This window comes from Aegilops tauschii, chromosome 3 (assembly GCF_002575655.3).
Source record: "Aegilops tauschii subsp. strangulata cultivar AL8/78 chromosome 3, Aet v6.0, whole genome shotgun sequence".
Taxonomy (NCBI): domain Eukaryota; kingdom Viridiplantae; phylum Streptophyta; class Magnoliopsida; order Poales; family Poaceae; genus Aegilops; species Aegilops tauschii.
Genome location: NC_053037.3, coordinates 12,360,312 through 12,378,717, shown reverse-complemented (window position 1 = coordinate 12,378,717; position 18,406 = coordinate 12,360,312). Strand labels below are relative to the sequence as shown.

At 48.3% G+C, this 18,406-nt stretch overlaps 2 protein-coding genes across 2 annotated transcripts; one reads left to right on the top strand and one right to left on the bottom strand.

Moving 5' to 3' along the window:
- The first annotated feature begins 1,383 nt into the window (after positions 1-1,383).
- Positions 1,384-4,345, top strand: LOC109764536 (uncharacterized). Its single transcript, XM_020323339.4, has 2 exons — positions 1,384-1,641; positions 3,312-4,345. The coding sequence occupies exons 1-2, from the start codon at positions 1,494-1,496 to the stop codon at positions 4,100-4,102; spliced, it is 939 nt and encodes a 312-aa protein (XP_020178928.1). The 5' UTR covers positions 1,384-1,493; the 3' UTR covers positions 4,103-4,345.
- Positions 4,346-8,468: 4,123 nt separating this feature from the next.
- On the bottom strand, positions 8,469-11,032 carry LOC109764526 (uncharacterized). The gene is made up of 3 exons (XM_020323330.4): positions 10,729-11,032; positions 10,498-10,573; positions 8,469-9,828 (listed from the first exon to the last, which is right to left on the bottom strand). The coding sequence occupies exons 1-3, from the start codon at positions 10,765-10,767 to the stop codon at positions 8,705-8,707; spliced, it is 1,239 nt and encodes a 412-aa protein (XP_020178919.1). The 5' UTR covers positions 10,768-11,032; the 3' UTR covers positions 8,469-8,704.
- Between the last annotated feature and the right edge of the window lie 7,374 nt (positions 11,033-18,406).

The following is an 18,406-nucleotide window of genomic DNA, read 5'->3' as shown; positions in this document are numbered from 1 at the left end:
TGTGAAGGAACAAGCCCATTACTTTTTTTTAATTATTATTGCAGTCCTGATGTTTCTGTCTCTTTTGATGTTTTGGTACGTATGGACTAAGGGTTGTGACCTTACCACATAATGAACTTAGTGTGCTATATGTCAAGGATATGATGCATTATCATTTATATTCTCTACCTGATTTTTCTAGAATGACCTGTAACTTTATTCAAATTTAACAAACATTATAGGTACAATGCTTCACATCATTGTTCCAAGAAATTAAAAATTAACTCTTATCAGTAAGAACTACAAGGAAATTTCTCAAAAACATCTTCACTCTCCGCAATAGGAAATACTGCCAAGATTTCAAGGAAGAGAGTGCAATCAGATCGGAGCAACAATGTCGCCACTCTTCATATGTTTCATACACTCATTTAAGTTGCTCATCTAATCTAAAAAGATAAGGGACATGTATCCCTAAAATGTATGGAATTCTCTTTTGCATCAGTCACTTTTACTACCAATCGTCGGACCATGGATGAACATCCAGATCTCCTTCTTCCTCCTCCATCTGTCACCATTCACCTTCTCCCCTGATCCTGCAGCCCCATCCAACCCAGCCCTAACCGCCTGCCTCCGTCGCACGCGTCCGGCGGCTATCACCGCCCGCCCTCCCTCCCCTCAACCTGCCCCTATTGCCATTGTTGGCCGCCGCACCGACCATCCCTCTAAGCCCCGCTGCATCAGTGAAGAATTCTGGCGACCCCCTGTTCCCCCATCCCTAAAGATAGATAATGGGGCAATGGCTCCCCTTAATAAGATAGACAGTGGGGCAATGGCTTCATCCTAAGATAGATAGTGGGGTTGGCTCTTCTTTGGCGAGTTCGGGATGAACCAAGAAAAATGACTGACACGAGGGAAATGTTCAGGCGACTAAGATATAGCAAAACCGAAAAGACAAAAAAAAAAACCGTAACCGTTGAACTCACTCCCTCCATCTCTTTTTAGTTTGCATATAAAATTTGGTCAAAGTCAAACTTGGTAAAGTTTGACTAACTTTATAGGAAAAAATATCAATATTCACGAGATGAAATCAATATTATTAGATGTATCATGAAATTAACTCTCATACCATATAACTTTAGTATTGTAGATGCTGATAATTTTTTGATATAAATTTGGTCAAACTTTGTTTATTTTTTACCTTGACCAAATTTTATATGCGAAGTAAAAAGAAACGGAGGGATTACCTTTTTTTTTTAGCGGCACACTTACCTGGTCGTAATGGGACATTTCCATGCCGTCAAAAAAATGGGACATTCCATAAAAAAATAGGACATTTCCATTTTTTAGGGAGGGGCATTTTCATGAGTTGGGTCGCATTTGAGCAATGCCAGGCCTTGATCCATCACGAAGCAGGCCCATTTCCACCTCCATGCCCACTCTGCTACCGCCTTCTTCTCCCCTTCCGACCTCCATGGGCGCCTCACGGTAGCGCCACCCCACCTCGCGCCCCGCCCATGGCCCGCCGCCTCCTCGCCCGCAACCTCCTCCCGCACCTCCGCCTCGCCGCGCGCTGCCCGGCGCCCCATCCCTCGCCGGCCCTCGTCGCCACGCGCCGCCTGACCCCCAGCCCGGCCCCGCCTCCCCGGCTGTGGGCTCCCCAAGGTGCGTCGACCCCACCTCCCCTCGTCCCTCTGGTTTTAGGATGAATCCGGCGGGCTAGTTGTGGCAGTGGAGCCACCACCTGCAACTGCGAATGCTTTCTGAATTCCCTCTGCCGCGTAGTGACAGACACATATGTGTTGATATGTTCGAGTGTTGTGTAAGCTATCCAGTTAAATCTGTACTGGCTGTTTTAACTAGTTAAACCTATTGATCTGAGCTCTAGGATGTAGGAACTGCGCGACTTACGCCACAAGCGTGCTAAATTTGCCATGTGTGCTTGCTTCTTCTGTATGTTGGGAAGAGATACTGTCAGTGTAGTGTATCTGTATAGGTTTGAAGATAACTCAACACTGTGCTTATTTCCCAAGAAAGGCAGATGAGATAAATATGATTACCAAGTTGCAGATGCGAATTAAGATAGCGCATAACCTGAGAACCTAGTGCTGGAATGGGCATCACATAGATGATCGTTCAGCAATCAAATGTACTCATAAAATATTTGGCTTCACGTCATTTTTAATTTCTGTGTCTGTGAGTTACCTGAGGCACTTCATTTATATCATATTTTCTAATCTATATGCTGAATAGGAGAGTTTTTTTTTATATCGGAAGTAATATGCATCTTGAGGGTGCTATCTTGCCATCCTTCTAATCAATGCTTATGATGTTAATCTGTACAAGTCCAGTGATTTTATATCTTTTTCAGTTGTTGTATGGGAGATATGCCTGCTAATGGTGCTACGGTACCAAGTGGTAGATGATCTAATAGAACGTCTACTCTCCTCCGTCTGGTTATAAGATGAACTCCATGGGCTTATTGTGGCAGTGGAGCCACCACCTGCAACTGCTAAGCTTTATGAATTCCTGTACCGCTTAGTGACAGTCTGACAGATATGCGTTGATATGTTCTAGTGTCGTGTAAGCTATTTCACTTCATTCACCTGTACTGGTTGGTTCATCTATCTAGTTAAACCTATTGGTCTGAGCTCTAGGCAGTAGAAACTGCATGCCCTACGGCATAGTCGTGCTAAATTTGCTGTGTTGTTGGTTCTGCTGTATAAATAGAGGTTGAAAAGAGATACTGAAAGCTGACACCCTTGCTGTCAGTGTCTCTGTATAAATCTGAAGATAACTCAGTACTGTGCTTATTTCTGAGAAATTTTGATGAGAAAAATATGATGAACAAGTTGCAGATACGAATTGGATAACGCATAACCTGAGAACCTACTGCTGAAATGGACATCACACAGTTGATCTTTCAGCAATCAAGTGTTCTTGACGTATTCTTAAATTTCTGTGTCCAGGATTTACCTGATGCACTTAGTGCATATTATTGCTTCTAAATTATATTCTGACTTGCATCATTTTTATGTGGGAAGTAACATGCATCTTCATCATATAAAGTCATGAGAGTATAATGTTGTCATCCTTTTTAGTCGATGCTTATGATATTACTCTCTACTATTCCAGATTTTATATCTTTTTCACTTGTTGTATGGAAAATATGCCTGCTATGGTGCTACTGTCCATACCAAGTGGTAGATGATTTAATAGAAGGTTCACTCGGTGACATTCATCATATCGATGAATAATTTTTATACCAAATCCTTTCTGAGTACAATTGTTTGCCTGCAAGAGATTTTTTTACTGAAGGCCTTATCTCTGTCCAGGATCACGGTTCTTTGCTGATGATCGATCACACTACGATCTGTTTGGTAAAAGAAGGCCAGGTGATGAAGAGTTCAGGAAAGCATGGCAGGAGAATGTTGACGAGGAGGATTGCCTATGGACTGCCAGTGAGGATGAGGATGAGGAGAAAGAGAATGATACAAAAATGGAAAGGGAAATCAAGAAAGTGAAGAAGCAAGCCAAGGAAAATGCTAACCTCATTGATGGTGATGACAGTGATGAGTTAAGAAGCATATGTCCTGAGAGCGATGAAGACGATATGAATCTCTGGAGTGGCAGTGAAGAGGACGATGACAATGATATCCCTACCGAGCCACATCCCAATGAACGCAGTGATTCATATATAGACAAGGTGTTTGAATTTGATGAGACGCCTAAATACCGCACAATCTCTGAGCTGTTGAAAGCTGAGAAGGAACCACCAGAGCTCTCACCAGGAAAGCAAGCAAGAAAACTTGCTGTAGAAAATGCTCTCAAGAAGTTAAAAAAAGGGCCTGATGGACGCTACATTAACGTATTTGATGTTGTCACTGATATAGATATCCTGATTGGAGCATTTGAGAACATTGTTTCAGGACCAGAGTATGCAGAGCTGCGGGAGGGCGGACCAAAGAAGCTCAATATCCAGTTCTTCAAGGATATACAAGCACGCATGAGAGATCCAAATTTCAATTTTTCTCCGGAGTTAAAGTTGAAGCCTAAGAGTAAGTTAGTGCCTAAGAAGAAATGGCAGAAAGCACAATCGAGGAAGAGGAAAAATGACAAACGCTGAGCTGAGAACAGTCGACAGTAATGTATTTCTCTTCCAGAATGCTCTTCAAATGGTGGTCAAGTTATCTGTAGTGTTGTGATCCATGATGAATATCTTCTGTAACATGACAGAATTAGTAAGAAAAGTACCTCTGTCCATATCATTTCAATGTATGTTATGTTTGCGGAACAAATGGGGTCTGTTTTCAGTAGTCTATTTTAATTCAGCAAGCTGGGACGTGATTCTCTCCGTTTACACTGTAAATAGCTTGTAGCTAGTGGAAATGATGTACTCCATCCGATCCATATTACTTGTCGCTGCTTTAGTACAATTTCTGCTAAAGCAGCGACAAGTAATATGGATCGGAGGGAGTACTCAAATTGTTGCTCTAGCATACTTCTCATTTAAGGAAACTAACCAACTTTCTTTGAAACACTTGCTCGATGTGCGAGTTGATCAGTAATAATATTAGGGTGCTAATTACTGTTGACAACCTGGTGTTACTGCTAAGGATTACTGAGGTCAGGCTTTGCAACTCAGACTTGTATTCCTACAGCATCAGAAGCTTGAAACACTTGTCTCCCTTCTTATTGCATGACAAGCTAGCAGTTTCCTTTACACAATGGTTCCTATATATGACATATCTGCTCATTCCGCTGTTTAGATTGGAGTTCTGCATGATGCATTATTTTTCTTTGGCTGCCTTTTCTTCCTTTTATTTTGTATTATTGAGTGGTGGACATGCTTAGGATGAGGAAATATAGATTTACACTTGCTATTTTCTTATGTGGTACATGTATGCACTTGCTTATTATCTAGGATGTGTTCAAACCCCAAATAATCTGTTTTAGGCGATTAAAGTATGATCGAATGTTACCTCTTTGATTGGAGTACTGCTGGCACACATTCTAGCGTGCTAATGCTAACCTTGTGAAGACTGTTGTCATTCCACTACACCATGTTGGATAGGCTGGACACTGGAGAGATTCATTTTGCATGTTAAAAAACTTTTGAATTTGTCTCAGAACAGTCCAAAGCTGCTCAACATGGCTTGCTTTTATTTGCTAGCTGGATCTGATTGTCACACTAACAGTGCTCATAAACGCGCTGGCGACTGGTTATAGATGTGCTTAATATTCTGTCGGCGACTGAACTTTCGAGCTTTCAGTACGGCGCCCCCTTACTCTGTACTATCTACTATAGTACTTAAATATGGTATGAGAATACAAGAAGTTACCTTCTCACCATACTTAATTAGTGAAATCGACAAGAACAGTCGAAGTTTGATTTATCTATTTATTAAAAAATGGAATATTTTGATCTGGAAGATTATTGGGGTTGTCGAAGAGTAACATGCTGAGAGTTTACCTGGATTTGTTTAGTTCCGCCTTTCAGGAAGAGGAATTGAGCAAAGGAAAGGAAGCTTCGTGTGGAATCATGCAGGTAAGTGCTCGTGCATCCTCCTAGTTAACCTTATTTTATCCACCCATCTGGCCTCAATTATAGCCCTTTCCATATTTAATTGGTTGTACCCAAACAGTACTATAAGCTTCAGCGTGCTAAGCTTCTTATCTGGAAGCACGAGCGAAGAATCAGTTTTTAAATTCTTCAGCCTGCTGTAACTGTTCAAATGCTATTAGTAGGGCCTGAAAAGCATATTGCTCTGAAGCTTCCTGGATGGGTATTATGCTCAGCTGGCTCCACGCCTATTGCTCCTTTGTCTAAAGCTTTCAGGCTTGTTTTGGGTAGAAACCTGGTTTTATCTTTCACTTTTACAAGAGAAAGAAAAGGCAAAACATGCACTGAAGATTCATCTATGAGGTTTAGGTGAGAAAAGACACATTACTTTTAACCAAGGAGGTTTGTTTAATTGGTTTAGTACTAGGATTGCTTTCGGTATGATGGTTGTCCTTAATCAATTGAATAAGTTAAGTACTTCTGCAATCATGACTCAGGATTTTCTTATGGATTCTTATGAAAAGATTTCTATCGTTATAAGCCTTCTGTTTTGGTCCTTAGTTTTTAGAGGTGGTTTCACTGAGCTCCCTTGAAAATTTGAGTTTGTTAGCGAGTTCATTTAGGTCAGATTAATTGAAGCAGAATCTCTTCACCACAGAAAACCGTGCAAAATTCCAGAAATGCAACCACCTCACTACAATGTTGGTGCACAGTAAAATTCCTCAACTTAGTTTTTTCGGGAGAAATATATGAATGCACAGCTACCACCCAATTATCAAAAGCTCTGAAGCAAAGCTCCAGCACGCATGCCTATTCAAGAGGTGAGTGCTGCATAGCAGGAAAGAAACGCCATCACTTACCCCAATGGCTCTTTGCCTCCTTTGTCCATGTTGCAGGGGCCAAGTTTTCTTGGTAGCTGCAAGCACCAGTTCACTGTGCTGGGGGCAACCTCGGGTCAAAAAAGACATGCCCCTCTGCAGTCCCGGCTGCCCCAAAGCCTCAGCATTGGTTACTCCTTTTCATGCCGCTGTCATCATAATCCCTTGTACTAAAAGCAAGTGAATAACCTATGCTGCTACTCTAATGACACCACCAAAGCTGCCTGCTAAAGGCTAAAGATGGTCTTTTGCGTTCAAGTTCATTCATTCACTGTGCTGTGCTGGGCTTTCTCCATGCCCTCGCTCAGCCGAGCTCCAGCTTTTGCCCACCGCCCTTTTCTCTTCTGGTCCCTCTTCTCGCTGCTGCCTGGTTGATGAGAGGCCTGCTGTGCCTGGGTCTCACTCTCACATGTGTGTGTGTGCGTGAGCGTGAGGGAATATGTTGACTGAAATGACGAGAAAGCTTTATATCAGCCTCAGCAGCAGCGTGCATGGTGGGTGGTGGCGCCTATCTTTCACGGATCTTTTCTCCGTTCGGGCAAAAAACTTCTTTCCCACAAAGCTAGTGTGTTGGGCACCAATATGGGAAGTGGCTCGTGCCTCTCGCTAGCTCTGTAATGGAAAGGAAAATGGGGCTGTGGGTGATCTGGATTTTGGCTTTGTTTGGTGCCTGCATATGGCTTTGTCCTCTGCCATTTTGATTTTAGGACCATCGGTTTGGTGAGATGGGGGTTCGCCAAACAAAAAAAAAATGGTGAGATGGGAATCCGGGCCTGGGAATTTATTAACTTGTTCTTGGGATCAGTGGCCTTGTTAATGTACATATTTTTCAGATAAATTATACTCCCTCCGATCCAAAATAAGTGTCATGGTTTTAGTTCAAATTTCTTTACCCCCTGCTGCTTCATCAGCAACTGCAGTTCATGAAATTTCTCCTCCTCTAGTTCTTTTGCCTTACAGTTACCACTATGCTAGGCTTTATCCTTGCACCAACTGTGATTCACGGAATTTCTTCCCCTGCAGGTAGCTCTGCACTTGACAATTTGTACATATGCTGCCCATCTGGATCTTGCGTTGAGTTGACCATCTTTGCTGTTAGGGGTGTTCGCTGCACGCCCGTGTAAGTGCTTGCACTATTATAATCACCATCACTTCCAGTTTAACCCAGAGATCGAGGAATAAACAAATCTGTCCACAGAGCAATTTCCTTTCCCGAGAACCCTAATACATTCTTACAAAGGCCACTCAACTGCGTACTGTGCACCACTTCAAAAGGACACAGTTGGCCAACTGCTTGAAAAACAGATAACACTGTATACCACCTCATATTTGCTTTTCTGAACACTGATCTTTATTTCGCGTATTGGTGGGAGATGGCCATTATGAACCCTGTACTGTGTAGTCTGACAAAATCTTTGAGGAGATCAGAATTCATTTTTGGTCAGGGACCAATGTGGTCATGAAGGGGGCTACGTATTACAATCATGTCCGCATTCATTTTCAACCACCTTTTCCAGTATAAACTTTCATCATGAAATTCAATCATAATTGGCCGCCTTTGGTTTTTAGCAGGCCACAGCCTTTTCTGAAGCCCCCAATGGAGTCCCTCCTCCCTTACAAATCGTTGCTGAACTGGATGAGCTCTTCAGTGTTGCAGGTGTGCAACTTCCTCTTGGTTCTTGGAATTAACTGCTCTCCTATTCTCTCGACAGTATTTCGCCACCCAGAACACTGCCCCGAGAAATTGTTTATGGTACTATAAGATACGGCGTCGTGGCTTAAAATTGCCCAGTCCAGCCCTCTGTAGCCTGTACTTAATTTACCAGTACATGCTAATGTTTATTCTCTGCTCACATGGCATGCTCACAGCTCACCGGCTTCACTCATGTGCCATGATGATCATCATCCTTAGGACGGTGTTGGTGTGTGGGACAATTTCTGCCAGCGATACAGCTCCCCGGTACTGACAACTACTCAGCACAGCAAAGGTAATTACACTAAATAAACAGCTTGGACATGGCCTCAGAGGGCAGGGCCAAAGCACAAGGCAGTCAAAGGTAATACTACTAATTACACACAGTGGCACCACTGCTTTCAGTTTCAAACAGCACATCATCCCAAGTCAACACCCATGATCCATTCATTCTTGATACAGGAGAAAAAACATAAAGGCAGCAAAATACTAGTGAAAAAAACCATAGTACGACTGCATCACCATTCACCACTACCCATTCCTCATCGCCCAAGCTCTACATTGTGACTCTTGACACCGCTAACTACAATCCTACTACATGATGGCACAGCCCTTGGTGTTCTCGTCGCTGAACATGGTCTCGACGTCGCCGGTGCCGCCGCCGGGGTGGTAGGCGGAGGAGCCGCCGCCGGCGCCGGGCTGCTGGTAGTAGTAGCTGTATGGGTTGTAGTAGGCGGTGTAGGGGCTGATCTGGGGAGACCGGTGGTACATCATCTGCGGCTGCGCCTGCGGCTGGTGCATCATCATGTTGCCCCTCAGGTTGTTCATCATCGCCGCGGCCGGCGCCGGGTTGTTGTGGTACCCCTGCATGCTCGCCATCAGGTTGCCGTTCTGCTGCTGCTGCTGCTGGAGCCCTCCGTAGCCGGCGGCGCCGTAGGAGGACGGGTGGCTGAAGCCGCCGCCGCCTGTGTAGCCCTGTATGCCAGGAGCAGCACCGCCGGCCCCCAGGCCATGGTTCAGGCCCATGAGGCCACCGATGCCGCCAGCGTTCTTCTGAGCGCCGTTCCCCATCTTGGCATTCCCCGCCGCCGCGCCCATGTTCATCTTCTGGTTCTGGTTGTTCTGATGGTGGTTGTTCCCTGCCGGGGCGCCTTTCTTGCCGCCGACATTGGCGGCATTGCTGCCGTTCTTGTTCTTGGCGTTGATCGCCGCCGCAGCCTCGGCGCGCTGCCTGAGGATGCCAAGCTGGCTCATCTTGTCCCCGAGGAAGCGGAGGTCGTCCTCATACTCATCGTCAAACTCATCATCGTCCTCATCATCCTCATCATCATACATATCATCATCGTCGTCGTCCGAGCTCAGCTCAGGGAGCTGGTGCTTGCTGTGCTGGCTCTTGAAGGCCTTGAGGCCCTGCATGAGGCTCCCGACTCCGCCGCCAAGCTTGCCCTGCTCCTTCTGCCCGCCGCCGCCCTTGCCGCCGCCATCCTTGCTCACATTGGCAGCCTGCTTCTGCTGCTGCTGGTGTTGCTGCTGCTGCTTCTGCTGGTTGCCGCCGCCGCCGCCCTTGTGGCCCTGGTTGTTGTGGCCGCCCTTCTGGTGCGACCACAGCTCTGCGTGCTTGCCCCCTCTGGTGAGCTTCCTGATGAGCGTCTCCGAGTCGACGCTGCCGGTCACCGTGACCTTGTGGTTGTCCACATCGATGGCCACCGAGTAGACGCCTGCAACGACACACAAGAAGCAGAGGGAGAGAGTTCACAGGTTGCTCGTGAGCCATGGTAAAGATTACTGTACAAATTACTAGTGCTCATAACTAATGAACCATCACAAGATGTGTAGGTTTGTGCAGTGAGTCCGGGTGGGGTTCGTTCATCCATCCATCCAGTGTGTGTCATTTCCTTATCAGCCGTTTGTGAGATTCGGCACAGCAGTCGCCTCAGCTACTACATACATCGGGTGAGTTTGGACCTATTCACCAACTATCAATTAGCTCAGATTTACTCACAACATCCATAACTACTTTACTTATACCACATCAATTTGGTGTGAACATTTAATTGGCATGGCCTGACCACATGAAAAGCAGGGATTTCTTGTCGTGTAAGCGCATTTGGCAAGACTCGTGGGGGTGCTTTCAGCCCAGATGCAAGTGGGCAGGCAAGGAGCAAAGCTTCAGGCCTTTATTAACAGAGCAGAAGAGATACTTACAGTTACAGCAAAGCGTGTGTCAAGAGAAAAAAAGTGGGGGCTATAACAACAACAAGAGCAAGTAGCACCACCTGCAGCTTAGACCGCTAGAATGGCGCATGTGCAAGAAGAAACCAACAGAAAAGACATGGAGGATTGGATTGGATTGGAAGGCGATGGACAGTAGCTGGGCGTGTGTGTACCTTCGATCCTCTGGAGCAGCTTCTTGACCTTGTGCTTGCAGCCGTCGCAGTGTATGTTCACCCTCAGGACATGGGTCTGCAGGAAGAGGCGAAGCAAGCAAGCATAGCCCCAAGAAACAAGAACAGTTTATCAGCTCTCTCAAGAACAGTCGAGCTCCCCACAAATCCACACACCACATTACAGAGAAAGATGGAAAGAAACAGAAGCAGAGGGCGCCAAGAGAGGGATACCTGGATCTTGACCAGCTTGAAGTCCTCATCTTTGGTCATCTCTGCTGAGCCACCACCGTTGCCAAGCTGTTGCTCAAGCTCTCTTTGGGAGGAGGGAGGATGGATGGGGGAAGAGAGCGTGTCTGTGTGGGAGGGAGGGGCAGTGGCTAGTGGAGGAGTGGGGAAGTGATGGCGCTGCTGGCGCTGGCGCTGGCTCTTGTACCGTTGCAGGAGGAGGAGGAGGAGGAGAAGAAGCCACCCCTCCTTCCCTGCATTTAAGAATGTGTCGTTCGGTTCTAACTTCTACTACTCCTTCCCTTCTTCCTCCCCACTCTTCTTATAATCTCACTGACCCTCCCACATGGGCGAGGGCCATCCTCCTCCTTCACCCTGTCTGCCCTGCTGCCCCCACCGCTCCGGTAAAATTTTATAAACTGCAAGGTTTGTACCGCACGGTACATGCACGGTTACACACGGCCTCCCTCATTGTCTCACACCCTCTCGTTAGGACAGTGTGGTGAAAAAATATCTCTCTCTCACACATGCACGCTCTTGTTAGGATGGTGTGGTGAAAAAAATATCGCTTCTTTTGTAGTCCCTCCAGGAGGCTGTCTGGAGAGGCTGGCCGAGTGGGGGATGGGCTTTGGAGTTTGGAACTGGCAGTGGGGAAAAACTAGGGTTGTACCATGATAAAATTGTGAAGGGCGCCACGGTCCAGCGCACTAATAACCCGTACGTGGGTGTGTGGGTTGTACACATGTGTAGAGTACAATAGTGGTAGCTGACTCACCTGTGGCCGGTGAAGAACATGTTGCAGGCCCGGCATGTTACCAGCTTGATGGTCTGCTGCTAGCTGGGCGGCTGGCTGGCTGGCCGGCCGTGTACCAATTGGTTGAGTAGGGTACGGTGTTAAGTGGACTTGCTATGCTTAGAGTGGCACTTTACAGTGCTTGAGGCAGGGTTGGTGGGATAAACCAAATTGGTCCGGGACAGTTTAATTAGCCAGTAATAATGTGCAGTTATCATCGTCTCTTCTCTTTTGTTGTGGATGGAGAAGAGAGATTCATGGTACCATAAAGTTGTCACTTTTTTATTCATATAGAAGACTTTAAGTATCTTTTTTTTAGAGAAAAGTCTTCAAGTATCTAGTTAAGTTGGTGAGCAACTACACTTTCAGAGCCCAAAGGCCCACAACACACCACACCACACAGCCTTGATGCCTTCTAGTACTGCTAGGGTGCTGAGTCCAACATACTAAAAATGCAAAAATCACAAGGAAAGTAGAAGTTACTATTATGTTTATCTGTAAACCTAAAAAAACACCATTATCCTTTCTCAAACTAACCCACTAGAGATTAATAGGAAAAACAGTCTTAACACAGAATGTGCCGTCTTTTATGTCATTGGAGTCAAGCAATAGAAAATGGACTAGCTACAAATCGAATGTCGGATTCTTTTTTTACCATGGCAGATAGAGTGTTTTTCATGGCAATTATAGGTGTCGCAGGGATGGCAGGTTTCTTTACCAAGCATGGCAAATCCTTGGCCTGTACTGTCATCATGTTGACAACTATAATTAACATGAAAAACGTTCGATTTGTCATGGTTAAAAAAGCTGACATCCTGACATCATATTTCTAACATTACCGCAGAAAATCACCACATTTGTACCAGGTCGACGGATCACTAACGTGGGCCCACATGTCGGCCTCGCAACAGTGGCAACAAATTTATTTTGAGCAAATCGTAACAGTAGCAAGTGGCAACACGGGCACAGCTTGCTTGCTCGCTCGCTGCCCTTCACTCCTCACTGTGGTGTGTGTGGGGCGCAGCGAGTGAGCTGCTATAGCTTTGCATGCATGAACACACAAGCAGGCAGGGAGGAACAGAGTTTGGCAGCAGGGCAGGCGCAAGTGAGGCCAACTCCACCGGGCGACTCCAAACGAACGTCCATTTTGTCCGGATTCTGTCCGTTTGGGTAAGATTTGGGGTCATGTCCGGGCGTGTCCTGGGATGCGGTGGCCGTGCGCCCAGCGCGCGGCCGCATCCATTTGCCCCATCCCGTCCGCGTCTATTTAAAAAACTAAAAGTAACGTTTCAAATGCCAAGCCCTAGTCCAGCGGCGTCCATCAGTTGTCCTCGCCGGCAACACAGTCGGCCTCCAAAATGAATGTTTTTCTCGCCGACACACTGCCAGCGGCCCAGCGGGCGGGCGGCACCCATGCCAGCCTCCAAAAAAGAACGGCCGACGCCGATCGGACGACCTAGTTCAGGCCTTCGGCGTCGAGCATCTCCTTCTGCCTGGCCTCGAACCAGGCCCTCGTCTTCTCGCTCATCTTCGACAAGTCCACGCTCATGATCGCAAGGGCCACCTCCTTCGCTTTGGTGGCGGCATTGGTGGCCTCGATGTCGAGCTGCCTCTGTCTGGCCTTGACGATGTCGGCCTCGATGTCGAGCTGCCTTTGCCGGGCCGCCTCCTCCATGTCGAGCTGCCTTTGCCAGGCCGTCTTCTCCATGTCGATCTTCCTCCGCTTGGCCGCCTCCTCCATCTCAAGCTTCTGTCTTTGAAGGTCTAGGTATTGCTTCATTTGCTCGTCCTTGCTTTGCCGCTTCTTCTCGTCCCTCACATCCTTTTGGGACATCATGCCATGCAAAGTCTCATGCAAGGCCATGGATGAGGCATCACGTATGTCGTCAACCTTGGAGTTGGTCTTGCCCCTCGGCCTCTTCAACGCCTCGCCATCTCCACCTCCGGCGAACTTGGCCGTCTTCTTGCCTCTCTTCCTTTGTAGTTCACGGTATTGGTCCTTGAACTTAGGGCAATTGTTGATGATCGTCCAACAATGTGTAAGAGTGAATGGCTTGTCATTGTGCCGGGCCTTGAATGCCTCCAAAGATTGAAATACCTACACCACATGCATGATCAACAACAAGTGAACATGCAAACATATACACGGCCGAAGTCTCATGGCCGTAGCAAGAAAAGGGCTAGGAAGAGGAGAGCATACCATGTCCCCAACGCCGAGACCACTCACGGGCCGTGCTTCAACGCTCTCAAATGCGGCGCAATACTTGTTGCACTCTTGTTGGATGAACAACCATCTCTTTTGAATCGAGCCGATGCCACGGTTGCTTGTAATTTGGTAGGGCTCAAACATCTTCCTTTCATGGAATGTTTTATGGACTCTCGTCCAAAAAACAATGCCCTTTTGTTGCGCGCCGGTCCTCGGATCTTGGCTAATCTCCATCCAAGCTTGGCAAATCAACTTGTCCTCATCTTGTGTATATGAACCCGTGCGAATGCTCTTCCTCTTCTTTTGTGCTTCCGCTCTTTGGGTGAGCTCGTCGATGAACAATGGCGCGCCACTAATATCAACGTCATTGCCTTCTTCTTCTTCTTCTTCTTCTTCTTCATCACCATCACCTTCGACATAGATGTCATCGTCTTCATGCCACGAGTCACCATGGTTGTAGTCAGCACGGTCGTCGGCCTCTTCATCGGGGACGTACTGGGCGCGGCCATCCTGACTTTGGGTCTCCTCGGGGTCGTAGGCACGGCCATGCCCACCCTCGAAGATCACGTCCTCCATGTACTGGTTGTAGAAGGGGTCGTCGACCGTTGGCGTTGGGGTTGGCATTCCGTCAAACAAGACGCGGGGGGCCGGCATGGTGCCCGTGAACGGTGCCCGTGCCTGCTTTCTTTGCATCTCGACGGACGGCCGGGCGCCGCTGCTGGACCCAGGCGTGACGTTGAGGTCGATGACGGCCGCGGGGCGCGGTGTGGACGGCGCAAACAAGCCCACGTCCGGCGACCCCGAGAAACGGGTCTGGCCGTCGTGCCTTGGCGGAGGAAAGCCGGGCGACATGGGTGCGGTGCGCGACGTCGGCGACTGGCAGTGCGTAGGCCGGGCGACCGACGAGCCTGTGCTCGCCGGGCCGACGGCCGGTGCAGGGAACCCGGCCGGACGGCCCATGCCAAGCATGAGGATGGCGTGCGCTTTGTTAACGAGGTCCTCCTTCTCGTCGGCAACGGCCTTGCGCCGCGCGGCCTCCAGCTCATCGCGCTGGGCGGCGAACTTGGCCGCGGCGGCATTGACCTTGACGACCGCTCTCCGTTCCCTCCTCTTTGCCGATTCCGCGTCCAACTTGCCGATCTCCTCCGGCATGCACTCCGGCCGCGGCTTCCTTGGCGCCTTCTTCTTCATCTTTGCGGGCGGGTCGACGGCCAGGCCGCCGGAACTCGGCGGGGCGTCGGCCATGGACGGGGGAGAGAGGGGGCGGCGGGAGGGACGTGGGAGGGTTTGGGGGGAAATGGCACCAAATGGGCGTGGGTTTGGTTTCTCCCACCGACAGGCGGGCCAGGGGAGGACAAGCGCGCGTGTCCCGCCCGTCCGCGTGCTGTCCGTTTCATCCCAAAACCGGCGCAAACTTGGGCCAGGGATGGGTCGAAAGCGGACAAAAGCCTGTTTACGCCCGCGCGCTGGGCCGTCTCGTTTGTCCCTTTTATCCTAAACAGACGGGGGCGGACATGATAGGGTCGCGCGGTGGAGTTGGCCTGATGTGGACTTTTTAATAGTGCCGGATGGCAAAGAGAGTAGAAAAGCAAACAGCGACGTGCCGACGGACGGACGACTCCTTCATCACCTCACCTATCCATCGCTCGCTGCAGTGCTGCCTTGCTCCCAAGTTTGCACTCTCCAGCCCAGTAGCGTCTGCTGCTGCTGCTGCTCAAAGATCTTGCTCCACGCTAGCGTGCTGCGCTATGGAAGATACTAGTACTCTGGTGTGCAGCTGGCTAGCTAGCATCCGGAATTCATGGCTGCTGCTGCTGCTACCACTGGTCATCTGCTGCTGTTGTTCTTCAAGTCCGGCTAGCAAGCACGTACGTACAGTACGTGTGTAATTCTGGTTGGGGCTTGTGCTACCTCTATGGAAACCTCACCTTGACCTACGTTACTATTCTACTTCACCATCACCCGCTTGAGCTGTTTTTTGACAAATGCGGTTTATTTTGCAGGGACTGAGGCCTTCTTTAGAGCCCTTTGGTTTGTAGGAATGAAATCCTGTTCCATAGGAAAATAAACATTAGCCTAGACTTAATGGAAAAAATCATACGATGTGAATCAAAGTGCATCTCCTTTCCTATTCCTACTCATAGGATTTGAGATACATGTCATCTCATTTTTTGTGATTTTCCTATTCCTATGATTTTCCTACTCTATAAATCAAAGAAGGCCTGAACATGTACGATGGTTTTGGTTTGTGTCGTTCAGGAAGCGCAGAGGTGACCGATTTACTGTCGAGATTTTTGGAAGACCCATTTGAACAGAAGCGCAAGCATGACCTCTCAGTCTCGGAAGACACCTCCGGGGAAGCATCTCTCCGGTAAGCATTGGCAGGTGTGTTGTTTTTTCGCTGAACATTTTCAACATCTTACCAATGAATGCCAAACGTTAGAGCAAATGCATGGGTGCATGTGCATCACGAGGCAGTGGCCGGAGCCGTGGAGCAAGCATGGCACTCCACTGCTGCTGCTGCTGCATTGCACCGCACTGTTCCACCACTGGCGCCACAGTGGGCGACCCAAACTCGTTTGATGATCCTGGTAATTAAATATCGGATCCCCCATCCAGGCCTCTGCCCCCTCCAACGGGTAAAAAAGGACCGGGCCAGGCGTGGGGCAGCGCCGTGCCGTGCCCCCGGTGACAGTTTGGCTGCACTGCACTGCACTGCATGCACACAGTGCCATGATGGCGTTGATGTTTACTTATTGTTACCGCCACCTGCACCCGCCTCTGTGTGTGTGTGGTGGGGTGGTGAAAAAAGTGAGGAGGAAAAGGCTGGGGAGAATGCTTGTAGGTAGGCCCCTTGACAGCACCCAACAGTGGCCGGCTTCTTTCGCTGGATTTCGGGGCTGCGCTTTTGGCATCTCTCTGTTGGCCGAGCCGAGATATCCTCTTGCTTGCTTGCGAGCTACTAGTAGCTCACGAACGAATGGATGAGGTGAACGTGTGCGTGTGCGTGCGTGTGTTTCATCCCATGTGCCCCGCTGCACATCACCAAAGCAGTCTGGGTCCTGCCAGTGCCTATGTTTTTCACTTGTTCTGTGTTTGTTTCTTTTGCTGTCGAACCGGATGAGGAATGGACGGCCTGGATGAAGACACGACGCGTATAATCTCTCGGATCAGACGGCCAAGGAGGCATGAGCAGCACGTGCCTTTACTCAGAGTGATAAGGAAGTTGGTTAACAAACTGAACTGATGAAGATGAGGCTTCTTCTCTCGGCCGGTGAACTCGAGACTCTAGTTATTGACAAGCACATGCCTTTCCTAAAGGATTTTGGAAGTTGGTAGGAGTAGTATTTACCCAAGGATAAGAGCAACTCCAACGGGCTGATCCAACGGACGGCAATTTCGTCTGCTTTTTGTCCGTTTGGATCGACCGCCCGCCCGGCGTCCGCCCTCTTTTAAATTTGGGCGGCAGCGCGCCCAACGCGCCGACCCATATGTGCCGGCGTGGCCGGCTGGCCGCACAATATTACGTTGATTTGCATTTCAAACATATTGTCAAATAACATAGTTTACCGAATAAAATATTATAGTTTTACAAGCCGGATACAAATAAAAATGTTTCACATAGTTTTACAAATGAATAAAAGAAGATACACCTATTGGTTGCGAACCTGAGCCCACATATGCTCAACCAAATCATTTTGCAGCTGCACGTGAGTTTCCCAATCACGCATGTCTTCATGAAATTGGGTGAACTGTTCAAATGTTGCCGCTACTCCATGCTCAGGCACAACATTCTCACTCTGAAACTGAAACCCTTGATCGTACAGACGTTCCGGGCGCTCGTCTAATACGATCATATTGTGCATGATCACACAAGCAGTCATAACCTCCCACAGTTTCTGCGTGCTCCAGGTATTAGCAGGATACCGAATGATGCCCCATCGAGATTGCAAAACACCAAAGGCACGCTCGACATCCTTCTAGCACTCTTTTGCTCTTGGGCAAATCTTTTCCTCTTCTCTCCGACAGGGTTAGGTATTGTCTTGACAATAGTGGTCCACTGAGGATAGATACCGTCGCCCAGGTAGTATCCTTTGTCGTAGTTGTGTCCGTTGACAGTAAAGTTCACCATGCCATTGCCAAGCAGAAGGACAGTTCTTCCACTCCCAGTGCATGCAGTCTATGCTGCCAAGCACCCCTGGGAAGCCCCTTCTAGCACTCATCGCCAACAAACGGGTTGTATCTTCAGCTGTCAGCTCTCTCAAGTACTCAGGGCCAAAGACAGCAATAACAGCCTTGCAGAAGTTATACAGGGACTTTAGGCATGTAGACTCACTCATACGGACGTACTCGTCAATGAGATGAACGGGCACTCCGTATGCAAGCATTCGGATGGCTGAAGTGCATTTCTGATAAGAGGAGAAACCGATCTTGCCGACGGCATCCTCTTTGGACTCGAAATAGTCATCATAGCCGACGACCCCCTCTCTAATACGGTTGAAAAGATGCCTACTCATACGGAAACGGCGGCAGAATTTTTGATGTTTGAACAACGGGTTTGTTGTATCAAAGTAGTCCTTTCAAAGAAGGAAATTCCTGCTCTCTCGGTTGCGATTCAATGCTGGAAGGTGGCCCGGAATGGAGCCACGGAACAACGGCCGCTGGCTGTTGAGGTGGTGATGGAC